Source organism: Leiobunum rupestre, chromosome 9 (genome assembly GCF_980474605.1).
Source record: "Leiobunum rupestre chromosome 9, qqLeiRupe1.1.hap1, whole genome shotgun sequence".
NCBI classification, from domain to species: domain Eukaryota; kingdom Metazoa; phylum Arthropoda; class Arachnida; order Opiliones; family Sclerosomatidae; genus Leiobunum; species Leiobunum rupestre.
The window spans coordinates 12618534-12638989 of NC_143392.1; the positions used below are offsets into that span (position 1 = coordinate 12618534).

The following is a 20456-nucleotide window of genomic DNA, read 5'->3' on the forward strand; positions in this document are numbered from 1 at the left end:
AATCCACGAATTTTTACTGGTTGCGTTCTCCTTGTGCGGGGTGCTGTGTTTGTTGCTCCTAGATGCCATCGATTACTCACCGATGTTTTTGATGCGCGTTATTGAACGTACCCAAGGCGAGGGGTAAGACAGTCTCAGATAATCTGTACACCGAGTTCGTGCATTTAGCAGTGTTAAAGGTACATATTTTCAAGAGTTCGTGAGTTCCATTTAGCACTGTCAAAGGTACGGCAGTGTACACCAAGTTCGCAGAGGGTCTTACCCCTCAACCCAAGGTTTCATTCAATAAAATGTTTTTCTGGCCTACTTATGAATGATTATGTTACATATGATAAAACGCATAAAGGTAGACCTACATTGTCTTAAGAAGTTGAGATGGGCGTAGAGAACTTCGCTGTTGTACGGGTTGGTAATTCGGCTGAAGTCGTCCTTGTTGAGCTGACAAAGTTCCCGGCCGACGTATGGGAACCGACTGGGGTCCACGTCTTGAAGGCTGTACTCCCGGACAGCCCAGTCTAGCCACTGTTTCACGTGCTCCGTGTTCCAAAGCGTTGGATCTGTGAATGGATTCGTCGATTTACACATTTGAGTACGACCCGAAGTATATAAACTATCTCTAACGAGATAAGTATCCGTATGATTTTTCAGAAGATATAGTATTATTGTATTGGGAAAATATAATGTTTGTATAAGTAAATATACATTTGAAGTGCAATTTCAACATTTTGCATCGTGAGTTGAGAAGTATGCCTGTTTTTTCCAATTTTCCTACGATGAGTTAAAAGAGAGCTTCAAAGTGTGGCCTACTATCCCCTGGAAGTAGGCTGCAACAAGCGCAAAACCAAGCAGCGGGAAAACGCGAACATCAAGGTTTGGGTTCTTGTGACAGGTAAAAAAGGACTTTGTAAACAAATCGAGGTAACTAGAGTGAAAAAGTAAACTTAAAAAGTATTTAAAGTCCCTGCTGCTTGGTTTTGCGCTTGTTGCAGACTACTTCCAGGTGCTAGTAGGACACACTTCGAAGCTCTCTGGCGCTCTTTTCCCTCATCGTAGGAAAATGGGGAAAAACCGGCATACTTCTCAACTCATCCCCTACAACTCGTTAAACTTTTTGCATAACAATTTGAAACACCCTGTATAATAAAATCATTTATTTGACAGTTTATAACAACTATAAAACTGGTTAAAAATGAAAGGACAATGGAGTTAAATGTGCGCAAAAAGTTTATTTAAAAAAAATAATTATTAGACCCAACTAGTTTCGGTCAAGTTATTGCACCGTAATCAACCCAAACTATTTGGGTCTAATATTTATGTTTTTAAAATGAACTTTTTGCGCACATTTATCTCCATCGTCTTTTCATATTTTAACCATTTATCTCGCGCAAGTAGCTAGAAATATTTCTTAACCATAAAACCATTAAAAAAAAATCTTAATTAATCAATTTAGACTTAATGGGAAAACGGGATAAAGAAAAGCGGCAAAGATTTATTTAATGACAAACTGCAAACAAGCTTATCAAAACGACCTCCACAGCTCATTAATCAAAGAACTGACAAAACAAAAGGAGAGCCCGTTTCTTTGGTTTTACTCTATACCCACGTACGGGGGGAAAATGGCAAGCAGCCAAGGAGAGATTCACTAGTAAAGAGTGCCTGTATCGCGCGGAGATGGAGAGAGAGAGAAAAAACTTTTATTTGGCCAATTTTTGGGGTAGAAACGTGTCTTAATGCGCAGACGCGCGTCGAACAATGGCTCTATTGTGGAAGTCGGGGAGTCAACGAGGGAAGAAAAGAAGGATACTCTTTCCCTCCGAGAAAAATCCGAACTGCGGGGGAGAGAGGATTCGGGGAAGCTGAGGGGCAGTCACGGAGAAGGGAGGGAGAGACGTTGGCGGGAGATGCCCCGAGAATCGATGCCAGTGATCCACAAACAGAGGTCACAACCTCTCATCCTCCTCCTCAGTCCTCCCCGCCCCCCTGCTCGACTCCATCCCAGCTCGTTAAGGAAGAAAGAAGAATAGGAAGACGCTTCCATCATCCGACGACTCGCTTCTTTGAGCCACCCCCCGCGATCCCTACGATCCCTGTCGACAACAACCGAATCAAATGGGTTCATCCCGAGACAGTAGATAAAATTCCAAGCTTATTACCGATACATATACTTGAAGGCCTAGGTTTTCTTCCGCCTGTCACCTAGGGATGCACCGATATGGCGGTAATATCGGACGATATTAACAAAGTTATCTATCATAATAGTAGTGTATATCATCAAATCATTGTAAAAATGGTTCAGTGCACTGTCATACCATTTTATCAAAAGGAAATGAACCGAAGTTATCCGACTGCTATACTCCTCATGAATGTTGGAGGCGTTTTCCTTATGAAATTACATTTTTACCTCGAATTTGAAATTTTGTAAGCTCCTAGGCCCAAAAAAAAGTTTTTGTTTTTATGAAACCATTTTTTATACATAGAAATAGCTATACCCACAATTCCCAAGTGCAATTTATCGCGTCAAAAGACGGGGTTGGAAGATAACTTTTATTTGACTCGATTTTCTCTTCATTTTCATAAGGAAAACTCCCTCCGATTCTGAGCGCTATTTCGATAACTTCGGTTCATTTACTTCGGATTTTATTTTAATTTTTCGTGAAAAAATGTTGGCAAGAGTATATCCGAATATGTTTCTTTTCATTTTACGTGATACCTATTTTCAATCACAAATCCAATATCGTTGTTTTTTATTTGTTTACACTCGTAACCCCCTGTCTTAAAAAAAGGTATGATCTAGCTTCTGAAGTCTGGCGTACGTGGCGCGGCCAATATTATCATTAGTTAATCGATAATTTTCCTATTTTTAAATGTTTTCTGAAAATATTTTTCTAATACCGGTATCGGCCAATATAACAGCAGAACTCGTTGGCCTACCATCAGGGTATTTGTTTGTAGGGAAAGTAAATTTAAAGGGTGGCAGGCAGAAGAAAACCTAGGCCTTCAAGTAAATGTAAATAATATTAATTATATGATATAAATATACGCCCATAACAGCTCACAAACATTGTGTATCGATTTTGTCTCAAATTTGAAACTAGTCTTTAAAAAAATATAGAGAAAACGATGATACATTCATTTCAATGTCATAGTTTAAGTTTTAAATGAGTCTAAGATAGTGTTGGTAATTTTCCGGAAAAATAAAATGCGGAAAAATTTCCGAATTGCTGAAAATTTTCCGCAAATCGGAAAAATTAAAAATTGAAACATAATACTTTTTAAGGGTTTTTAATGTTTTTAGCTTTTTATCGATATAAAATGTCTAATATCAGTAAACATACTACAAAACATTAATAGCGTTACATTGTTAATCAGTTTAAACTAGTCTAGAGGTTTAGTTTTACTTTCAGATTCGAAAAAATGAGGCGAAAATTCCGCTTTATTTAAATTTGCAAACAATATATTAGACTAATCATGGAATGAAAACTTTTTTTATTTTTTTCGGAAAAATACGGAAAATTTTCCGGAAAAGAGGCCTCGGTCATTTTACGGAAAATTTTCGGAGCGGGGCAACACTAGTCTAAGATGAATACGAAAAGATTATAATGAGCCCAATATATGATCTGAGCCCGAGTCTCACTTCATCTAGTCTTGGGTTTTAAATTTCATTTGATAGTATTTTGATACCTAGTGCTTCAAAATAGGTGAAAAACTACGACACAGACGAGTTCGTTTGAATTTCTCGATTTAAAATGATGAGTCTGAGTCGAGTTCGTTTTAATTAATTTCTAGATTTAGAGTTCTAATATAATAAAATAATAGTAAAAGAGACGGGATAACACATGACTAAAATTTTAAAAAATTTAAAAATTCGAAAGCTCGCCAAAAATAATTTTTTTTGAAATTTTTAAAATTTTAGTCATGTGGTATCCCGTCTCTTTTACTATTATTTTATCATATTAAATAAGCCATGACTGGGAAAATTAAAATTTACGATTAGAGTTCTAAGTCTGAGGTGGAGAGTTCAGAAATATTTCCGTGTCTCAGTCAGGCCCGACAAGACTTCCATACTTTAATTTACGAAATAAAAATAAAAAAGTCGTGCGCGAGCCCGCTTCTACAATACATTTTTTAAAGTCGCGCGTGCTCGTTTTTGTACCTTCAAAACTGCTTCTACTTGCCGTGAGATGGCGTGCTCTTAAAAAAGTCGCATCACATTCGAAACATAAAAAAAATTAAATTCCTACCATTGATGCGTGTCCCTCTTAAGGTACGTGGTCTGTGGTTACAGTGAGTATTATATGAGCCCAAAATATTTCTACAAAAAGGTTTGAGGTGAGCCCGAATAAACTCAGAAACTTGCCGTGGAGCGAAATTCACAGTACAAAATACTTATTTACTTTTCGCGACCGAAACGAGTCCGAGGTGGCGCCCAAGATCTGCTACGCGTCGCCGTTAAAACAAAACCACGTATCTTTTCGGTGGCCTTTTTGAGAAAAATTGATTTTTAATTTTGCAGGTACTTGTGAAATCGCGTGTTAGGTTTTTACGTGCGAGTTAATTTTATAGTTAAATAACTTCGTTTCAATATTGAATTTATGAGGATTTTAATTTAAAAATATTTGGCTAAAGGGGAATTTTTAGAGATACGTGGTCTCGCGTCATGCAGTGAAATAGGAGCTGAAAATAAGCGAGATACGTGCTTTTTCGCGAAATGCGTTGTGAATATCAAAGATACGTTTAAATGTTTTCTCGATTTAAAAAAGAAATTCAATCGCAAGCTATTAATGATTTTAATGTTTTATACGTAAATTGGGGTGTAGAATCTAAATATGTCAATTTTTACAAAACCACGTATCTCAAGTTACGTGGTTTTGTTGGCGACGAACGGACAAATTGCAAAGTAATAAGAACGTTTTTCCTTAAATAAACTTTTCAAAATATAAGCCAACGATGGAAAAACTAAATTAATGCAAGTATCATTATTAATAAAGTCAAATTAACGAATAACGATGAGAAAAAACTAATAACGTCGGTTTTAGCCGCTACCTATCTAGGTTTCAATGGCGAACCAAAGGGGGCGCACCGATAGTTTTCGGTCGCCAATAGTCTAAAAGTCGCCGGCCCTAAATACGGATAGGGTGAGAACAGCTCATTAATAATAACAATCTTCCAATTACTCCACTACAAAAAAGCGCTTTTTCCCACGAGATGAAACAAAACCATTTACGCCAATTACGCAAAACTAACGCGTCCATATTATCCTGAAAACGGGCCTGTAAACCGATTCAAAGTATTCCCACACGAATACCCAAACCCGACAAAGCGTGAAGTAATTACAGGCACGCCAATTTTAAAGCTCACCGAGTAATAGTCCAGGGGGAGCCACCAGCGTCGCGATTACGACGAATAAAACCCAATAATAAGTCTCTATTAACGCCGGGCCACACGAAGAGCGCATCGGTTTAATTTTTGCAGCAGACACTCCTTTGTTACGTAACGAGAAGGGACGGGCAGGCGCGTGCCGCCGGTGGCGACTCAACCGGTAAAAATGGAAACTAACTAAGGGACGCGTTTACGAGGGCGTTCGTTAAAGATGAAAAGGGAGAAGCAAACGGGGGGGTTCATTAAAAGCAACTGATGGGATTAGTTGGGGTATGTCGGACGAGGAGAAAGATGCGCCCGCGTTGTCGGTAATGGCCGCGGAGATTCCCACGATTGCCACTAGAGGGGGTGGCGATCAAAGTTCATTTCTTCCCAGGTCAAAGGGCACTGGAGCGCATCCGAGCGTATCCCCCCAGTGCCGCGCTGGACGAAAATAATTATAACGAGACGATTTATACAAATTTATATCTCTCTGTTTGCGGATTAAAAGAAAAATAATACGAAATTATTTGAATACTTGGTCTGTAAATAGTTCAATAGGTTAAATTAAATATTTTAATCCCAGGTCATATCGCTTTGAAATTACTGAAAATCTATCAAGCCATTTCGATTTGAAATTACTGAAAATCTATCAAGCCATTTCGATTTGAAATTACTGAAAATATATCAAGCCATATCGCTTTGAAATTACTGAAAATCTATCAAGCCATATCGCTTTGAAATTACTGAAAATTTATCAAGCCATATCGCTTTGAAATTACTGAAAATCTATCAAGCCATATCGCTTTGAAATTACTGAAAATCTATCAAGCCATTTCGATTTGAAATTACTGAAAATCTATCAAGCCATTTCGATTTGAAATTACTGAAAATCTATCAAGCCATATCGCTTTGAAATTACTGAAAATCTATCAAGCCATTTCGATTTGAAATTACTGAAAATCTATCAAGCCATTTCGATTTAAATTACTGAAAATCTATCAAGCCATATCGCTTTGAAATTACTGAAAATCTATCAAGCCATTTCGATTTGAAATTACTGAAAATCTATCAAGCCATTTCGATTTAAATTACTGAAAATCTATCAAGCCATATCGCTTTGAAATTACTGAAAATCTATCAAGCCATTTCGATTTGAAATTACTGATAATATATCAAGCCATATCGCTTTGAAATTAATAAAATGCTCATCAAACAATTTCACTTTAAAATTAATAAAATGCCTATCAAGCAATTTCGCTTTAAAATTAATAAAATGCCTATCAAGCAATTTCGCTTTAAAATTAATATGCTCATCAAGCAATTTCGTTTTAAAATTAATAAAATGCCCATCAATAAAATTTGCTTTAAAATTATTGAAAAACCTATAAAGAAATATCGCTTTGAAATGAATGAAAAAACCTGAATTCTGAGTTATCAAACATGTACTATAAAAATAAATAGACAATTTTATTTGTATCAAATTATTTGATATTTAAAAGTGTCTATAAATAATAAAATAAATAAATTAAAATAAAATAAAATAAAATAAAATAAAATAAAATAAAACCAAATAAAACCAAATAAAACAAAATAAAATAAAATAAAATAAAATAAAACAAAATAAATAAAATAAATAAAATAAATAAAATAAATAAAATAAATAAAATAAATAAAATAAATAAAATAAATAAAATAAATAAAATAAAATAAATAAAATAAATAAAAGAAATAAAATAAATAAAATAAAATAAAATAAAGTAAATAAAATAAAATAAAGTAAATAAAATAAATTAAAAAATAAAATGTAAACACTCAAACCAAAAACTTTTGAACGCTAAGCCCCTTTTGAAATGATATTATACCAAAGCAATATAGCTTTCAAATTATTCAATAAAACCCTCAACTCTCAGTGGCCAAAAATCAAGGTTGGTAAAAATACTGAGTATAATAGAATACAAAATAGATTCTCAATAAAGCTAGTGTCGAGAACCCGAGCAAAAATGTGCGAGTAATCAAACCAAATTCACACTCTCAGCGACACAATTTATCACAGACCACCGTATCAAATAGCGAACACAGTTCCCACTCGAAAAACGACCAGCGAAATAAACGCGCTACGTATATAAGCGAAAGCAATTGGCCACACCAGTCAATGCTTTCCCCAAAACCAACACCACCTAATAGCGCGATCGAAGGCTACGGTGATATTTCAAAATCCCCGAATGAACAGTCAGGTGAGCCAAACTGTATGGATGCAATCGCTTCGTAACTTCGAAATCTATTACAATACTTCGCTAAAAAGACGAATCGCGTCGATAACAATGGGGGGGGGGGGGGTTAGAGAGGAGCCACGAGGGCCACGTGGCCCCTTAGACATGGAGCGCACGCGTAGCCGGCGATGCCGATCGGTCCGAAGCGGATGGGAGCTCGGCGGCCGGACAAGGTCGCGTGGCGATGGCTCCGATGAAGCTATCCCAGCACGCCGAGGTCGCGAGCAGGGTGTCACGGGTCAAGGGATAACATACGGGTGACGTCGTGGGATCTCCGACATCCAAAATAAACGGGGTAGCTTCTCCGCGCGACGGGGGTCCGCCCGCATCCAGTCAGAGATGGCGGGGATAATGCGGTAGCTAATATTTTATCTCGCTACAGCTAGTTCTCAAATCACACGACTTGTTAAGCGGTTTCAAAGCGTCAAAGTGATCGGAATGATTCCCCGCTTCTCGATTCTCTAAAGCTGATAATCTTACGAATGTCAATGCTAAGCTACCCTATTTGCACACGTAAATCGGGATTAACTATTTTTCTAGCCACGATATACGATTAGATAGATTTTGAGAATTTATATTGTCAGAAGTACATAACGTACATTTTAGATAGAAGTATCCATCCAGGCCAAGCAATGAAACGTAAATTTAAATAACAGTATTCATATAGGCCAAGCCAATCCAAAAGTAAATAACGTTTATTTTAGATAGAAGTATCCATTAGATCAAACCAAAGTATGTAACATAATTTTAGATAGAAGTATCCATCTAGATCAAACCAAAGTATGTAACATAATTTTAGATAGAAGTATCCATTAGATCAAACCAAAGTATGTAACATAATTTTAGATAGAAGTACCCATCTATGCCGAGCAAGAAGTATGTAACATAATTTTAGATAGAAGTATCAATATAGGCCAATTTAAAATGATGTAACAAAACTTTAGATAGAAGTATCCTACTATGCCGAGCAAGAAGTATGTAACATAATTTTAGAAGTATCCAACTAGGCCAGGTTTAAAGTATGTAACTTGATTTTAGATAGAAGCTAAAAGAATGTAACATAATTTTAGATAGAAGTATCCATCTTGGCCAATCCAAAAGTGTGCAACATAATTTTAGATAGAAGTATGCCTCTAGACCAATCCAAAAGTATGTATCGTATATTTTAGACAGAAGTATCAATTTAGGACAACATAAAAGCATGTAACATGATTTTAGACAGAAGTATCAATTTAGGACAATATAAAAGTTTGTAACATAATTTTAGATAGAAGTATCCATCTAGGCCAAGCAAGAAGTATGTAACGTATATTTTAGAGATAAGTGTCAATTTAGGACAATCCAAAAGTATGTACCGTATATTTTAGATAGAAGTATGCATCTAGGCCAATCCAAAGTTTGTAACATAATTTTAGATAGAAGTATCCATCTAGGACAATCCAAAAGTATGTAACGTATATTTTAGATAGAACTATAACCATTTAGCCCAAGCTAAAAGTATGTAAAGGGATTTTAGAAGTGTTAAATTTTATGAAGCAATAAAGTTGTAGCCTGTGATTAACATTTGGGAAATTGATACTTATCTCTCTCTCTAAGATAAATATTATACTCTCAAATATAACCAACATTTAGCAGTATGGGTCACAAAGTTGCGTAATTTCGTATATATTTTTTAACTATCACGCACAACACGTCCAATTTAAAATTGGCATCTTAATCTTAAAATAAACACCATAAAATGACATTTAGCAATCTCAATTTGAAAAGCACCACGAAAGTCATGAGCCGAAGCCACTTACCCGTAAGAGCAACTTAGAACTCAACTCATTTCGAAAACGAGCAGAAAGCGATGTCCATCTATGGTGAGAGGGCCGAATTTATGGTCGCAGGGCCCATAAAACCTTTCCTGCCAATAATACCCTGCCCAAACGCGTGGCGCTTCTCAACATAGGGCGACTGGGGAGTTAGAGGGGACACGGGCCATAAAGGAACCAGCGGCTCCATTTTAGCGCTTATCACTCGGTAGGTGCGGCGATGGAACCAAAGGGCCTTGTTTTAAATGGAGCGTGGGGTGCTGGCGACCGATAAAAGCGAACGAGCGGATACACCGAGTCCCGATCGAAAAATTACGAGGAAATGAAGACGTTTCCTGCTCGCGTCTTAAAGGAGGACCCTTCCTTTAGAGAGCCATCAAAGCCCGCTCGCTCTCCCGAAAATTCCGATTAAAATCAGCGTCTCTTTTAAAACTTCGACCAAAACAAAAGACAATCGTATCGCGCGTCTCAAAACTAGTTTCGTACGAAAAATAGTACCTACTCAAACTTATCCGCCTGGCGTACGCGCTACCTTTGCAGAAACCTATCTATTCTTATCTCTATATAGTTTAGTTTAATAAAATTCAATTAAAATATTAAGATCTTGATAATGGTGGTAGGTCTGTTTGTATTAAGTTTTAGCTCGCGAATTGAATAGGGTTCCGACACCGCTTATTTAAGAAATTGACCCTGGTAGTGCTCGTCTCCCTGGATGCCGATGACTGGCCTATTTTCAACCTACTACTCACTCCGATCACACAATCTCTTAAAATATGAAAGTTAACTACATTAACAGTTAATGGAGCATCCAGAGAAAGTGGAAAAGATGTCAATGCTAGGTTATTTAAAAGCGTTTTGCAAGAGAATGAAACCATATCTAACAACAAGTATTCGTATTATTTTTCTCTAAAGCAGGGTACACGACAACCAAATAGAAAGAATGGATTAAACTCCTATGCACTATTTAACAATATTGTAGTTTCGTTCAACCACTTTTAACTTGTTCGTGTACTCTGATTTATCACCAGAAACTCATCGATATTCGATTTGGAGTTCCTTCTGAGCAGGAAAACAATTTTGGAACCTTTTGTAAGGCCTTACTCTTTGGGTTTTCAAAAACGCCTCGACGGTGAGCAATACATTGTATTAGGCCTAATGAATATTTTTTGCGTCTACGCTCGCAATTTCACCGCTAATGAAAACAAGCCTTTAAGACCAATTAAAAACTCTTTCTCAAAGACTTTTGGCGTCGAAAAATAAGGGGGAAGGTTCCAGGAAAAATGGTCTGTGGCCTGCCACATTTTCAGGGGTAGTAGAAAAAGGCTTTCATTGGCTGGCGAGTTCGGGCTCAAACGAGGCAAAAACTGCGAGGGCGGGCTCGGCATCGCTGCCAATCGATAGCACGCCATTTAATACTATACTATAGCTATAGCGGAAAGAAACAATACAGAACGCTCTCACGGAAAGGCCGGTTTCAGGGGTAAAGTCAACGCTAAAACGTTAACCCGCTTAACGCCACTCTAAACACTCGACGGATATATAACGATAGAGGCTGAATATAAAAAGGATATTTTCATTTAATGTATTTTCAAAACGGAAATATGTAAATGGCGTACGGTGGCAAACTGCAAATCTCGAAATGGCATGACATTCCCACGCCTCGCGAAACCTCTACAATCGGACGTTCTTCCCTCAGGTTTTAGCGGCGAACCGAGGCTTAAGTAGACGCAAAAATGTACTTAGAAAGTTTTCTCCCAATCGGAGGATTCGGGTCGCGGTAGAAAATGTAAAAAAAAGGAACTGAATTCTTTCCGAGAAGGAAAATAATCAGTACAATACTTCCTTTCCAAACATCCGTTTTAACTTTCCACCCTTCCATTCTCTTATGGTATTCTTGCCACCCTCAAACACTCCCTCACCGACGCAATCTCGGGCTTGACAATCTTACCGGATATTACTAAATCACTTTCCAAGAAACACAGTTTTTTTAATATTTTCTAGGTCCTTATTCTTTTGGAAATTAAATTCTGATGTAAAAGCGACCACAAAATTTAAAAAATATTACATATTTTGGTTTCATTTCCGTTTTCTTTTGTTTCGAAGAATTTTTTTCAAGTTTAATCACTATTTCTGAAATTGACTATTTCTGCATTACTGGGAATGAAGACTGTTGTTGAGGGTAATATAAAATTGATTTAAGCCTAACTAAAGTTTTAATTTGCTTTCGTAGTATTATGGATTAATAAGAAAAATAAAGTAACTTCATCTTTTTAACGTATTGAGGATGGAAAACTTGTTATGATATTTAGTCTAATTTAGTCTGAAATAAACTGCGTCGCGAGATTTGTTTTACCACATATTTCACTTCTCTCTCAAAATTCTAAAAGTACTTATTGAATTGGTTTAGTTTCCAGTGTTGATACTCAAGTTCACGACCGTTGTTAGTCTAGTTCACGAACTTTTTTAGTCTAGTTCACGAGCGTTTTTAGTCTAGTTTTCGAAGCGTTGTTACTCTAGTTCAGCGGTTCCCAATTTGTTTTTGCTATGGAACCCTAAATTATCCACCTAATTCTTGCGGAACCCCAACTCATTTTTATCACTTATGTTAAAAGACTCTTGACACATACAAAGATGGCCGCGCTGAGAATTCTCGGAACCCCTGATGTGACCCTTCCACGCAACACCTTTTGGAAACCGCTGCTCTAGTTCACGAGCGATGTTAGTCTAGTTTACGAGCGCTGTTAGTTCAATTTACGAGCGCTGTTAGTTCAGCTTATGAGTATTGTTTACTTTTTTTTTTAAATTGATCACTTCGAGTTACCAATAATATAAAAGACGGCTCAAAAACATACAGATACACGTGATACTGTGAGTAAATATCGAGGGGCTGATCACTCCGCGTAATCGGTGTACAGAGCCGTACCTTTGACTGTACTAATGGGATTAGGCGTAATCTTTGAAGTCCCTGCCTTTGGCAGTGCTAATCTAACCGTAATCCGGTGTACAGACTTTCTAAGAGTGGTTAGCCCCTCGGTAAATATATTTAAAACCATTTGAAAAATATTGATATTTTAGATTTAGATACGCTTAAGTTCTGATAAACATATAAACGAAATTGCTTGGTACTTACCAGCGGGTACAACTACGGATTTGTCAGGGTTGTGCCTGTTGTTCTGTTGATGATCATCGTTGTCGTTATTGGAGAGGGACCGTTGATTTTCTCGTCCACCTTCGTGACTGTTGGTTTGCAAAGACGACTGTTGTCCCGATGTATTTTGGTTTTGGTTCTGTTGGGAGTGGTTGGAAGGACCCGGTCCTGAATTTCCACCGTTGTTTTGGTTTCCTGGCTGTTGTTGTTGTTGCAGGTTGCTCCTCTTTTCCCTGATGTTCACTGACCCCTGGTCAGCTCCGGCGTGAATATTAGCGTAGGCAGGAGTCGAATCGTGTGACGAGTGGTGGGGGACGTGCGAGTGGTGGCTAGCGTGGAGCAGGTGATGAGGGGCCAAGGCGGGCACGTTGCTGAATGCGCTGTGAGGGTGCGACAGGTATGCCCGATCACGGATGTTCAAAAATGAATTTGACGACTGCGTGGAATTGAAAAATTAATATTAAGAAACCACAAATACAAAACGTCTAAACTTCACCCCAAATTAAATTTAAACTGTCAATATTATCATTTTTGATATGAGTTACTATTTTTAAGCCTAATTAAACTTCGCAATAGTACGTCAGTGAAAAAAATTCTTAGAATAATTTATCTTAGCATTAGACACGTTAAGACTAGGCAAAATAGGCAATTGCCTATAGGGCCCGAATCTTTCGAAGGGCCGGTTTCGAATGTTAAGTTTATTTTCATAAAACCTACAATTCAACATGCAGAGTATACGTAAACAGAGTATAGAAAATGCATTAATCCAAACAAATGACAAAGACCTAACACTTTTTTTTAATAATTTACTCATCCTTTACGTGTGCAAGTACTTCGTTCATGGGCTGTATACTGCTGTATACCAAAGAGATGGGGAGAGTTTCGTTTGGCCGACCTCTCATTTGGCCGACCACAAAATACACGTTACGCCGACTGTCCATTTGGCCGACTGCACATTTGTCCGACTGAGAAGTCGGTCATATGGACAGTCGGCCAAATGGACTGCTCATTTGACCGACTGAACATTTGTCCGACTGTCCATTTGGCCGACTGAGAATTCGGCCAAATGGGCAGTCGGCCAAATGGACAGTGCATTAGACCGACTGCTCATTTTTCCGACTACTCATTTAGCCGACTGCTCGTTTGGCCGACTGCTCGTTTGGCCGACTACTCGTTTGGCCGACTACTCGTTTGGCCGACTACTCATTTGGCCGACTACTCATTTCGCCGACTGCTCATATGTCATTTAGACGATACTAGGTGCGTTTGGCTAGGTACTGTCCTCTAGGTCGCGTTTTAGAAGGCCCAGCTTGGTTATAAAGAACGGGGCTGGGGGGGCGCCGGTCCGGCCCCCCAGCGCTCGAGCGAAGTGAGTGCGCGGCGCCGTCAGGCGCCAATACTTAAAATTCATTGCCCGTTCTATAAGTCAACCTAACACTAAAGACATAGATAAGGACAGGCTATAGTATAAGAGTCAGTGAAATGAGCAGTCGGTCAAATGAGCAGTCGTTCAAATGAGCAGTCGGCCAAATGAGCAGTCGGTCAAATGAGTAGTCGGCCAAACGAGCAGTCGGTCAAACGAGCAGTTGGCCAAACGAGCAGTCGGTCAAATGAGTAGTCGGACAAATGAGTAGTCGGTCAAACGGGCTGCTCATTTGGCCGACCAGAATTTCAGCTAAAAGAGTAGTCGGCCAAATGAGTAGTCGGCCTAATGAGTAGTCGGCCATATGGTCTGCTCATTTGGCCGACCGAAAAGTCGACCAAATGAGCTGTCGGCCAAATGGGCATTCGGACATATGAGCAGTCGGTCAAATGAGGAGTCGGCCAAATGCGGAGTCGACCAAATGCACCCCACCCAAGAGATGTAAATACGCCTAATTTCACAACAGGTATTGTCTGTCCGTCAGTCACAAATCGTAAAGGGAATTGTTCAACAATTCTATAAATTATGACAATATTCGCCATTAAAATCTAGATAGGTAGCTGCTAAAGCAGACGCTATAAGTTTTTCCTCGTCGTTATTCGTTAATTTGACTTTATAAATAATGATATTAGCTAGATCATACGCCACCTAAAATAGTTTCGGTCGAAAATTTGTTGAAACAAAAGTTAGAATGAAAATTAAGTAATTTTAAGTTTAAAAATGTCAAAATGTTTCAATTATTTTTATATATCATATAGTAAAAGATTAAAATTTCTATTAAAGTTTATACTCAGAAAATAACAAAAAATAAGCATAGGGTCCCAGTTTGAAGACCTTGCCTAGGGCCCGGAAATCTGCTAAGTGCTAACACGGCTCTGGACGCTGCTAGGAAATGTGTAGCTGAAAGTGGTAGCAGTGTAGCCCTGTCCAATCTACAAACCTAAAAGTCATCCCTACAGATTTTCGAAGTGTGTCTGTTTATTTTAGCTAAATGCAACGGTAAAACCCTACTCAGCCATAACTCTAGAAATAAGACGTTCTTACGACACTCCCTAATTCTACAATAATTAAGATATTAAACCTCGGTTTTTGCATAATTTTGTTAGAAAACGTAACTAGTCAATGATTGAAGATTTATTTTCGAATTTCTTTTTAATATTTAAATTTAAATATTTTACAAACTAAAGTATTTGGAAACTGGCGGCCTTGAAAAAATCTGAACTAGTGGACCGATTTTTAAAATTAAAACTGCTCTCCATAGGTTTGACATAAATCTAGTTTACGATTGAAAATGGCACCGCTAGCCCAAGGATTCAATTAAAACGGTATTATTGAGTAGTTAGCCTAACCTAGGAGCAACAAACACAGCACCCCGTCAAAAGTCGTGGATTTTCTTGCGTACATTTTTCATTGGTTAGCCACTTTAGCGCCTGCTGGCGTCGGCAGGGGAAAACTCGGAAATTGTTTCCCCATTTCCGTAAAACGTTCAGTGTAAAGGCTCGACCAATGAAATTTGTACGCAACACTGCCTTAGCGTGTTTAAAGGCTAGCTGCTTTCTCCTTGAGTTTGTTGCTCCTAGGCCTAACTGACAAGCGACTTTCTTAAAAAATAGTAAAATTCAAATCACGTGAAATTGAAATAAACATATTCTTCTGACAACACCAGCAAGTGACGTGTTTCAGCGCCATCTCTAATTTTTTTCCCAGAATCACAAAACCACTTACTTCTGCCTTAAGTCTTTTAAGTCATTTGAATCTAAGCTTAAACATATTTACGTAGAATAAATAGGGCTGCGCGATTAGTTGTTTTAAGCATTCGAGTATAATTTTTTTTTTCATCGAGTAATCGAGTACTTGATTAAGGGGAAACTTTCTCTTATTCGAGTCGAGTAACTAAAAAACCTCGAGTAATATTTTTAACGAGTCGGGTTATCGAGTACTTGATTAGGAGCTGGTTTTATTCAAGAAATTAAATTTAAAAGGAGTATAAAGTCACTTTCAATTCTGAAAAATATTCCTTTAATTAAAATGAACCACAGTTTCCACAACTTTGTAGGTTCCATTTATTGCCCCGCAAAAAGTTGTAAAAACCCTTCTTTAAACATTGAAGCAACGAGGATAGAAAAACCAAATACTCGACGAGTTTAGAGAGCAGCTTATTCGAGTAATCGGGTACCCAACTAGGCAATTTTTTGGTATTCGGTAATCGACGAGTATTCTCCAATTACTTATTCGAGGTCGAGTACTCGACCTCAAAAATGGCCGAGTACAGCCCTAAAAATAAAAGTCCTAAGGTTTTTATGTTATTAATATATTCAGAAATAATTCAACGTTCATAATCTTTAGATATTGATATAAATATAAATTTGACAAAAGTTGAAAGAGAAAAGATTCTAACCAGAGAAGAAGGAGACGACGAACTGGACATGGAAGCCCCGCTGACCTTGACCGGTGTCCCCGGTGAGCCTTGGAGGCCTTCGTTTTGTTTGACCGTCGATTGTTGCGGTTCATCAGCGGGATAAGGGCGAGTGGCTTCGGCCGGAGAGGTCAAATGTCCAGCGTCCACTTGGTAGCGATAGTCGCAGCCGGTGACGGAGATCCACTCTTCGCCGGCGTTGGTCTGTCGATGACCGACGTTGCTGGCTTCGGACTTGACGTTGCGAGCGCCGCAGGGGATGTGAGCGTGGGCCACCGGCAAGACGGGACCCGCCGAATGACCCATGGTGGCCGCCGGACTGCACGACCCCGGAATGGCCGAAACGGAAGCGGGCTGGGACAGGGTTCGTCCGCCGCTGACCGACCCGTGCTTCGAGAGGTCGGCCAGTTGGCCGTAAGGAAAGGCATTCTCGTACATGCTCTTCCTTCCGAAGGAAGCCAAAAAAGATGGCGGCGGGGAGGAAGGAGACGAAAGCCACGAACAAGATTTCCGCTCCGGAACCTGCAAGCAACAGGAAGTGACGTAGCCTGAGCAACAAGACTCGAAAAAAGTCACCGCAGGCATCGACTGTACGGTACGATTTCCCTCTTTTTCTAATCTCAAGATATTCGCGGCTAATTAACCCTAAACGCTTATACTAACGATTTAAAAAATAAGCTAGCCGTATTTCCTTCCAAATTAAGATAATCTTTTAGATTAGTGAAATAATAACGCTTGAAAGGAAACGTGTTCCGTTTGGCTTCGATTTGAGTCGGCCGAATGAAGTTAAAAAGCGTATACCGATCCTCCATCGAGACCTTTCCTCGGCCGTCCAATCAGATAAGTTAATATTTATACAATCACCGCCTACGCGACCCCGTGACCCCGCCCGCCCGCGCCTCCGAAGCCATCCTCCGAAGCTAGCCTACGGGATCCGGAATTGCGTCGGCAGGCTGATCCAATTTAACCAGTGCGAGGGAAGTACCCTTAACGTTATTCATGGTTTAAATAGCACTCTCGCACGAGCGCGTCTCGCTCAAGATATTATGTCCCGTATTATCCATACTCTCTCAAAACGATACCCCCGCGCCGTCACCCGCTACCGTAGTGGAAACCTCGAATCAGGAGGGTGGGTATGGATTTTATTGGGGCTACGGTTCCGAGTGAGGCGAACGCGTTTTTAGACTATGTTTGTAGAGAGTTTCGGCGGGGATCGGATTTGGTAGAGTTACTCGATAGTCAATCAGTTGGGGTTTAATCCAGACCGTACCTAGACAACGCTGTCAAGTGGAGAGTGGGAATGGGGTAACTGCGTTTGCGTGTACGCGTTTAAAGGGACTCCGCGGAGGGAGAGCGGGGAATTATGGGTCTCACACGCGTGACTAAGGCGCACACGCGTCGACACACTCAACTGCGCATCCTCATTAGTCAGGCCGAGCGCGGAGGGTGGTGGCGGGGGTGGTGGCGGGGGTGGGAGCTGGTGACGGCCACGTGGACCAGTCACGGAATGCTCCCGCTATTTTTGGCGGGAAAAGTTGCGTGATTGACGAGCGGAAAGAAATAATACCATCACGAATCGCTCCCCGCGACTGGTCCGGCCAATGGTCGCGACGCACCCCTTGAAATCGCTCTCGGGGACTACATTTTGGGAAAATTTATACGATTTGGAACAGGGGTCCTCATTATTCTTATTCTTACTACGGGCGGGACGAAACCGGAAGTGCATTGATTTTATTTAAAAAAATTAGTTTCATTGAAAGAATAAAATAAAAATCGGAAGCAGTCTGAACAAATAATTTTAGTTAAACCAAGAATCTATTTTTTGCTGAGACGAATAAAACGAACACTGCAGTATACATGGTTTAGTTTACAGTTATTAAGGACCTATTTTGTCTCTCTTCCGGGGTAAAATTTTCTTTATAATAATATTTTTTTAAATGTATTATATTTACTACAAAATGCCCATCTAAAATATTTTTGTAGGAGTTTGGCTTTAAATTTCAATAGCTGAAACGAAATAACAAACTTTATTTCAACGCTTTCAAAAATAACTATATTATATTTGTACCTTTACATTATTTATACAATTTATAATAATAATAATAATAATAATAATAATAATAATAATAATAATAATAATAATAATAATAATAATAATAATAATAATAATAATAATAATAATAATAATAATAAGCTATGCTAATACCCAAGGCACCACCTTAGGCCCAAGTCATCAAGCGACTTTTAAAGCCATTAATTTAGGTGGCCGGGTTACAACGCGTAGGATGGTGGTGGCAAGCCCCTCAAGCCACGCGAGCCAACAGCTCCCTACACTAACTATTACCGTTAACCTCAACAAGTTTTTATGGGAAGAGGAAACTCCTTTAACCAGTGGGGAGAGAACTTGCAAAGTCAACGCAGAATTAGTGGTTCCGAGTAATCACCCAGTGCCATAAGCCGGCTCTTCTCGCTGCGAGGGGAAGGTGCTAGCCACTCCTCCACCCCACCTAGGGGCCCATAAATTGACTTGATGGGGCCCTGTTTCAATTCTATTTGTGGGCCCTATTGAAATTAAAGGAAGGGTATAGCCCGCCTAGCTTACCCCTTGTTGACAGGCCCGACGAGAGAAGAGGGAATCCGGTACAAATTACCTGGGCCCGTGCCACCTTGGGGCCCGTGCCGCCTTGGAGCCCGGGTTTGAACAAAAGAGGTATACTTTTCCCCGAAAAAGTTCAGCTATCTCCAGTAGTACCGGCTCTCTTGGGCCCCGTAATTTATATTTTACCGGGGCCCGGGCCCGATATCGACGGCCCTGATTGTTGATCTCATCCTCCGATAGTTATCCATTGTCAATATCTACTTCCCAAACTCGACTCTCGCCAACTATCACGGATGGAAGTTCGAACTAAAAGCGCGTACGTTTCCGCAGCCAATAAAACGTCAAATGGCGAAAAATTACGCAAGAACCTCGATATTAACGCAAATTGTAAGCTCGCGTATCTTCCTTCCTGGACAAAAAGGAAGTTAGGCGTTTCCTTATCGCAATCGCTCCTTCCAGAAGAGTCAAAACAACCCCCAAAAAAAACAATGTCCTTCCTGCGGGAACAGTCGTACCGGGGGGAAATCAATCTCGATAGAAATCAGACGCGAACTTCCAGCATTTTTGCGAAACGACAAAACGATCTAAAAACGGGGAGGAGGAACCATCTTGAAAAGCGAACGGCGAATCAAGAGGAAGCCGAAGGAAACGCGATACTTCCGAGTCGCGTATTACGCGTCGCGAACCAGACGAACCGAAGTTGCGAAAGGTTCTTGCCTTCGAAAAAAGAAAGCTCTCGATTTTCTCATTTTTTGGTTCCTTTTCCTCTTCCTTAAGCAGGAAGGATCCGATCTATCAGCCGCGCCGACTCGACTGATTCGCGAAGGTGAGCGCCAAGTTTCCGACCCGAGAAGGAAATTAAAGGGGACGAGTTACTTCCGAAGTTATTGCTTATTCCAGCGCGACTAGCGTATAGAAAGAATCAGCCATTCTGGTCAGTAGCGCCTCGAGCCGGCGTGGGAGGATGGGCCTATTACCGCGGGAAGGGCCCCCGCGAAACGGAAAGTGTCCCGAGAGTTTGGTGGGTGTCCCGCTTATTGGCACGCGCCCCTCTTTCCTTTTTCCTCCCCGCGATAGGTAACGGAGATCCGGGGTCGCCAGGAAAAGATCTTTCTGTCTCCTTCCCGCTTCCTCCCAAAGACGTTCTTCTCCGACTTCCTCTCTTCACTCCGATATCCGTCTTTTAATACATTCGTCGCCGGTTCTTTTCCACTCGCCGCCGTCGCCCTCTCATACGTAAAACGGGCTGGCTTCTCGACCAGACCAGTCACAAGTCCCACGACCGCCACTTGGACGAAATGCGAAGTCCACGCGGCTCACCGACCACCAGAAAGGATAACACGTTGCCTCAAAGGTAAGGATTCCGCTTAGTTTTCTATAACTATCAACTATAACTTAATGTTATATTAAGGGTCTAAAATATAA

The 20456-nt window shown here is 39.8% G+C and overlaps 1 protein-coding gene across 1 annotated transcript in view; it reads right to left on the minus strand.

The window, feature by feature from the left end:
* Positions 1-16870, minus strand: part of LOC149926574 (transcriptional regulator Erg-like) — a 76167-nt gene extending 59297 nt beyond the window's left edge. The window contains exons 1-3 of the mRNA XM_090157716.1: positions 16415-16870; positions 12576-13029; positions 357-557 (exon numbers count right to left, since the gene is read on the minus strand). Of these exons, the coding sequence (XP_090013842.1) occupies positions 357-557; positions 12576-13029; positions 16415-16870 (1111 nt within the window). The remainder of the gene's footprint in view (positions 1-356; positions 558-12575; positions 13030-16414) is intronic.
* Between the last annotated feature and the right edge of the window lie 3586 nt (positions 16871-20456).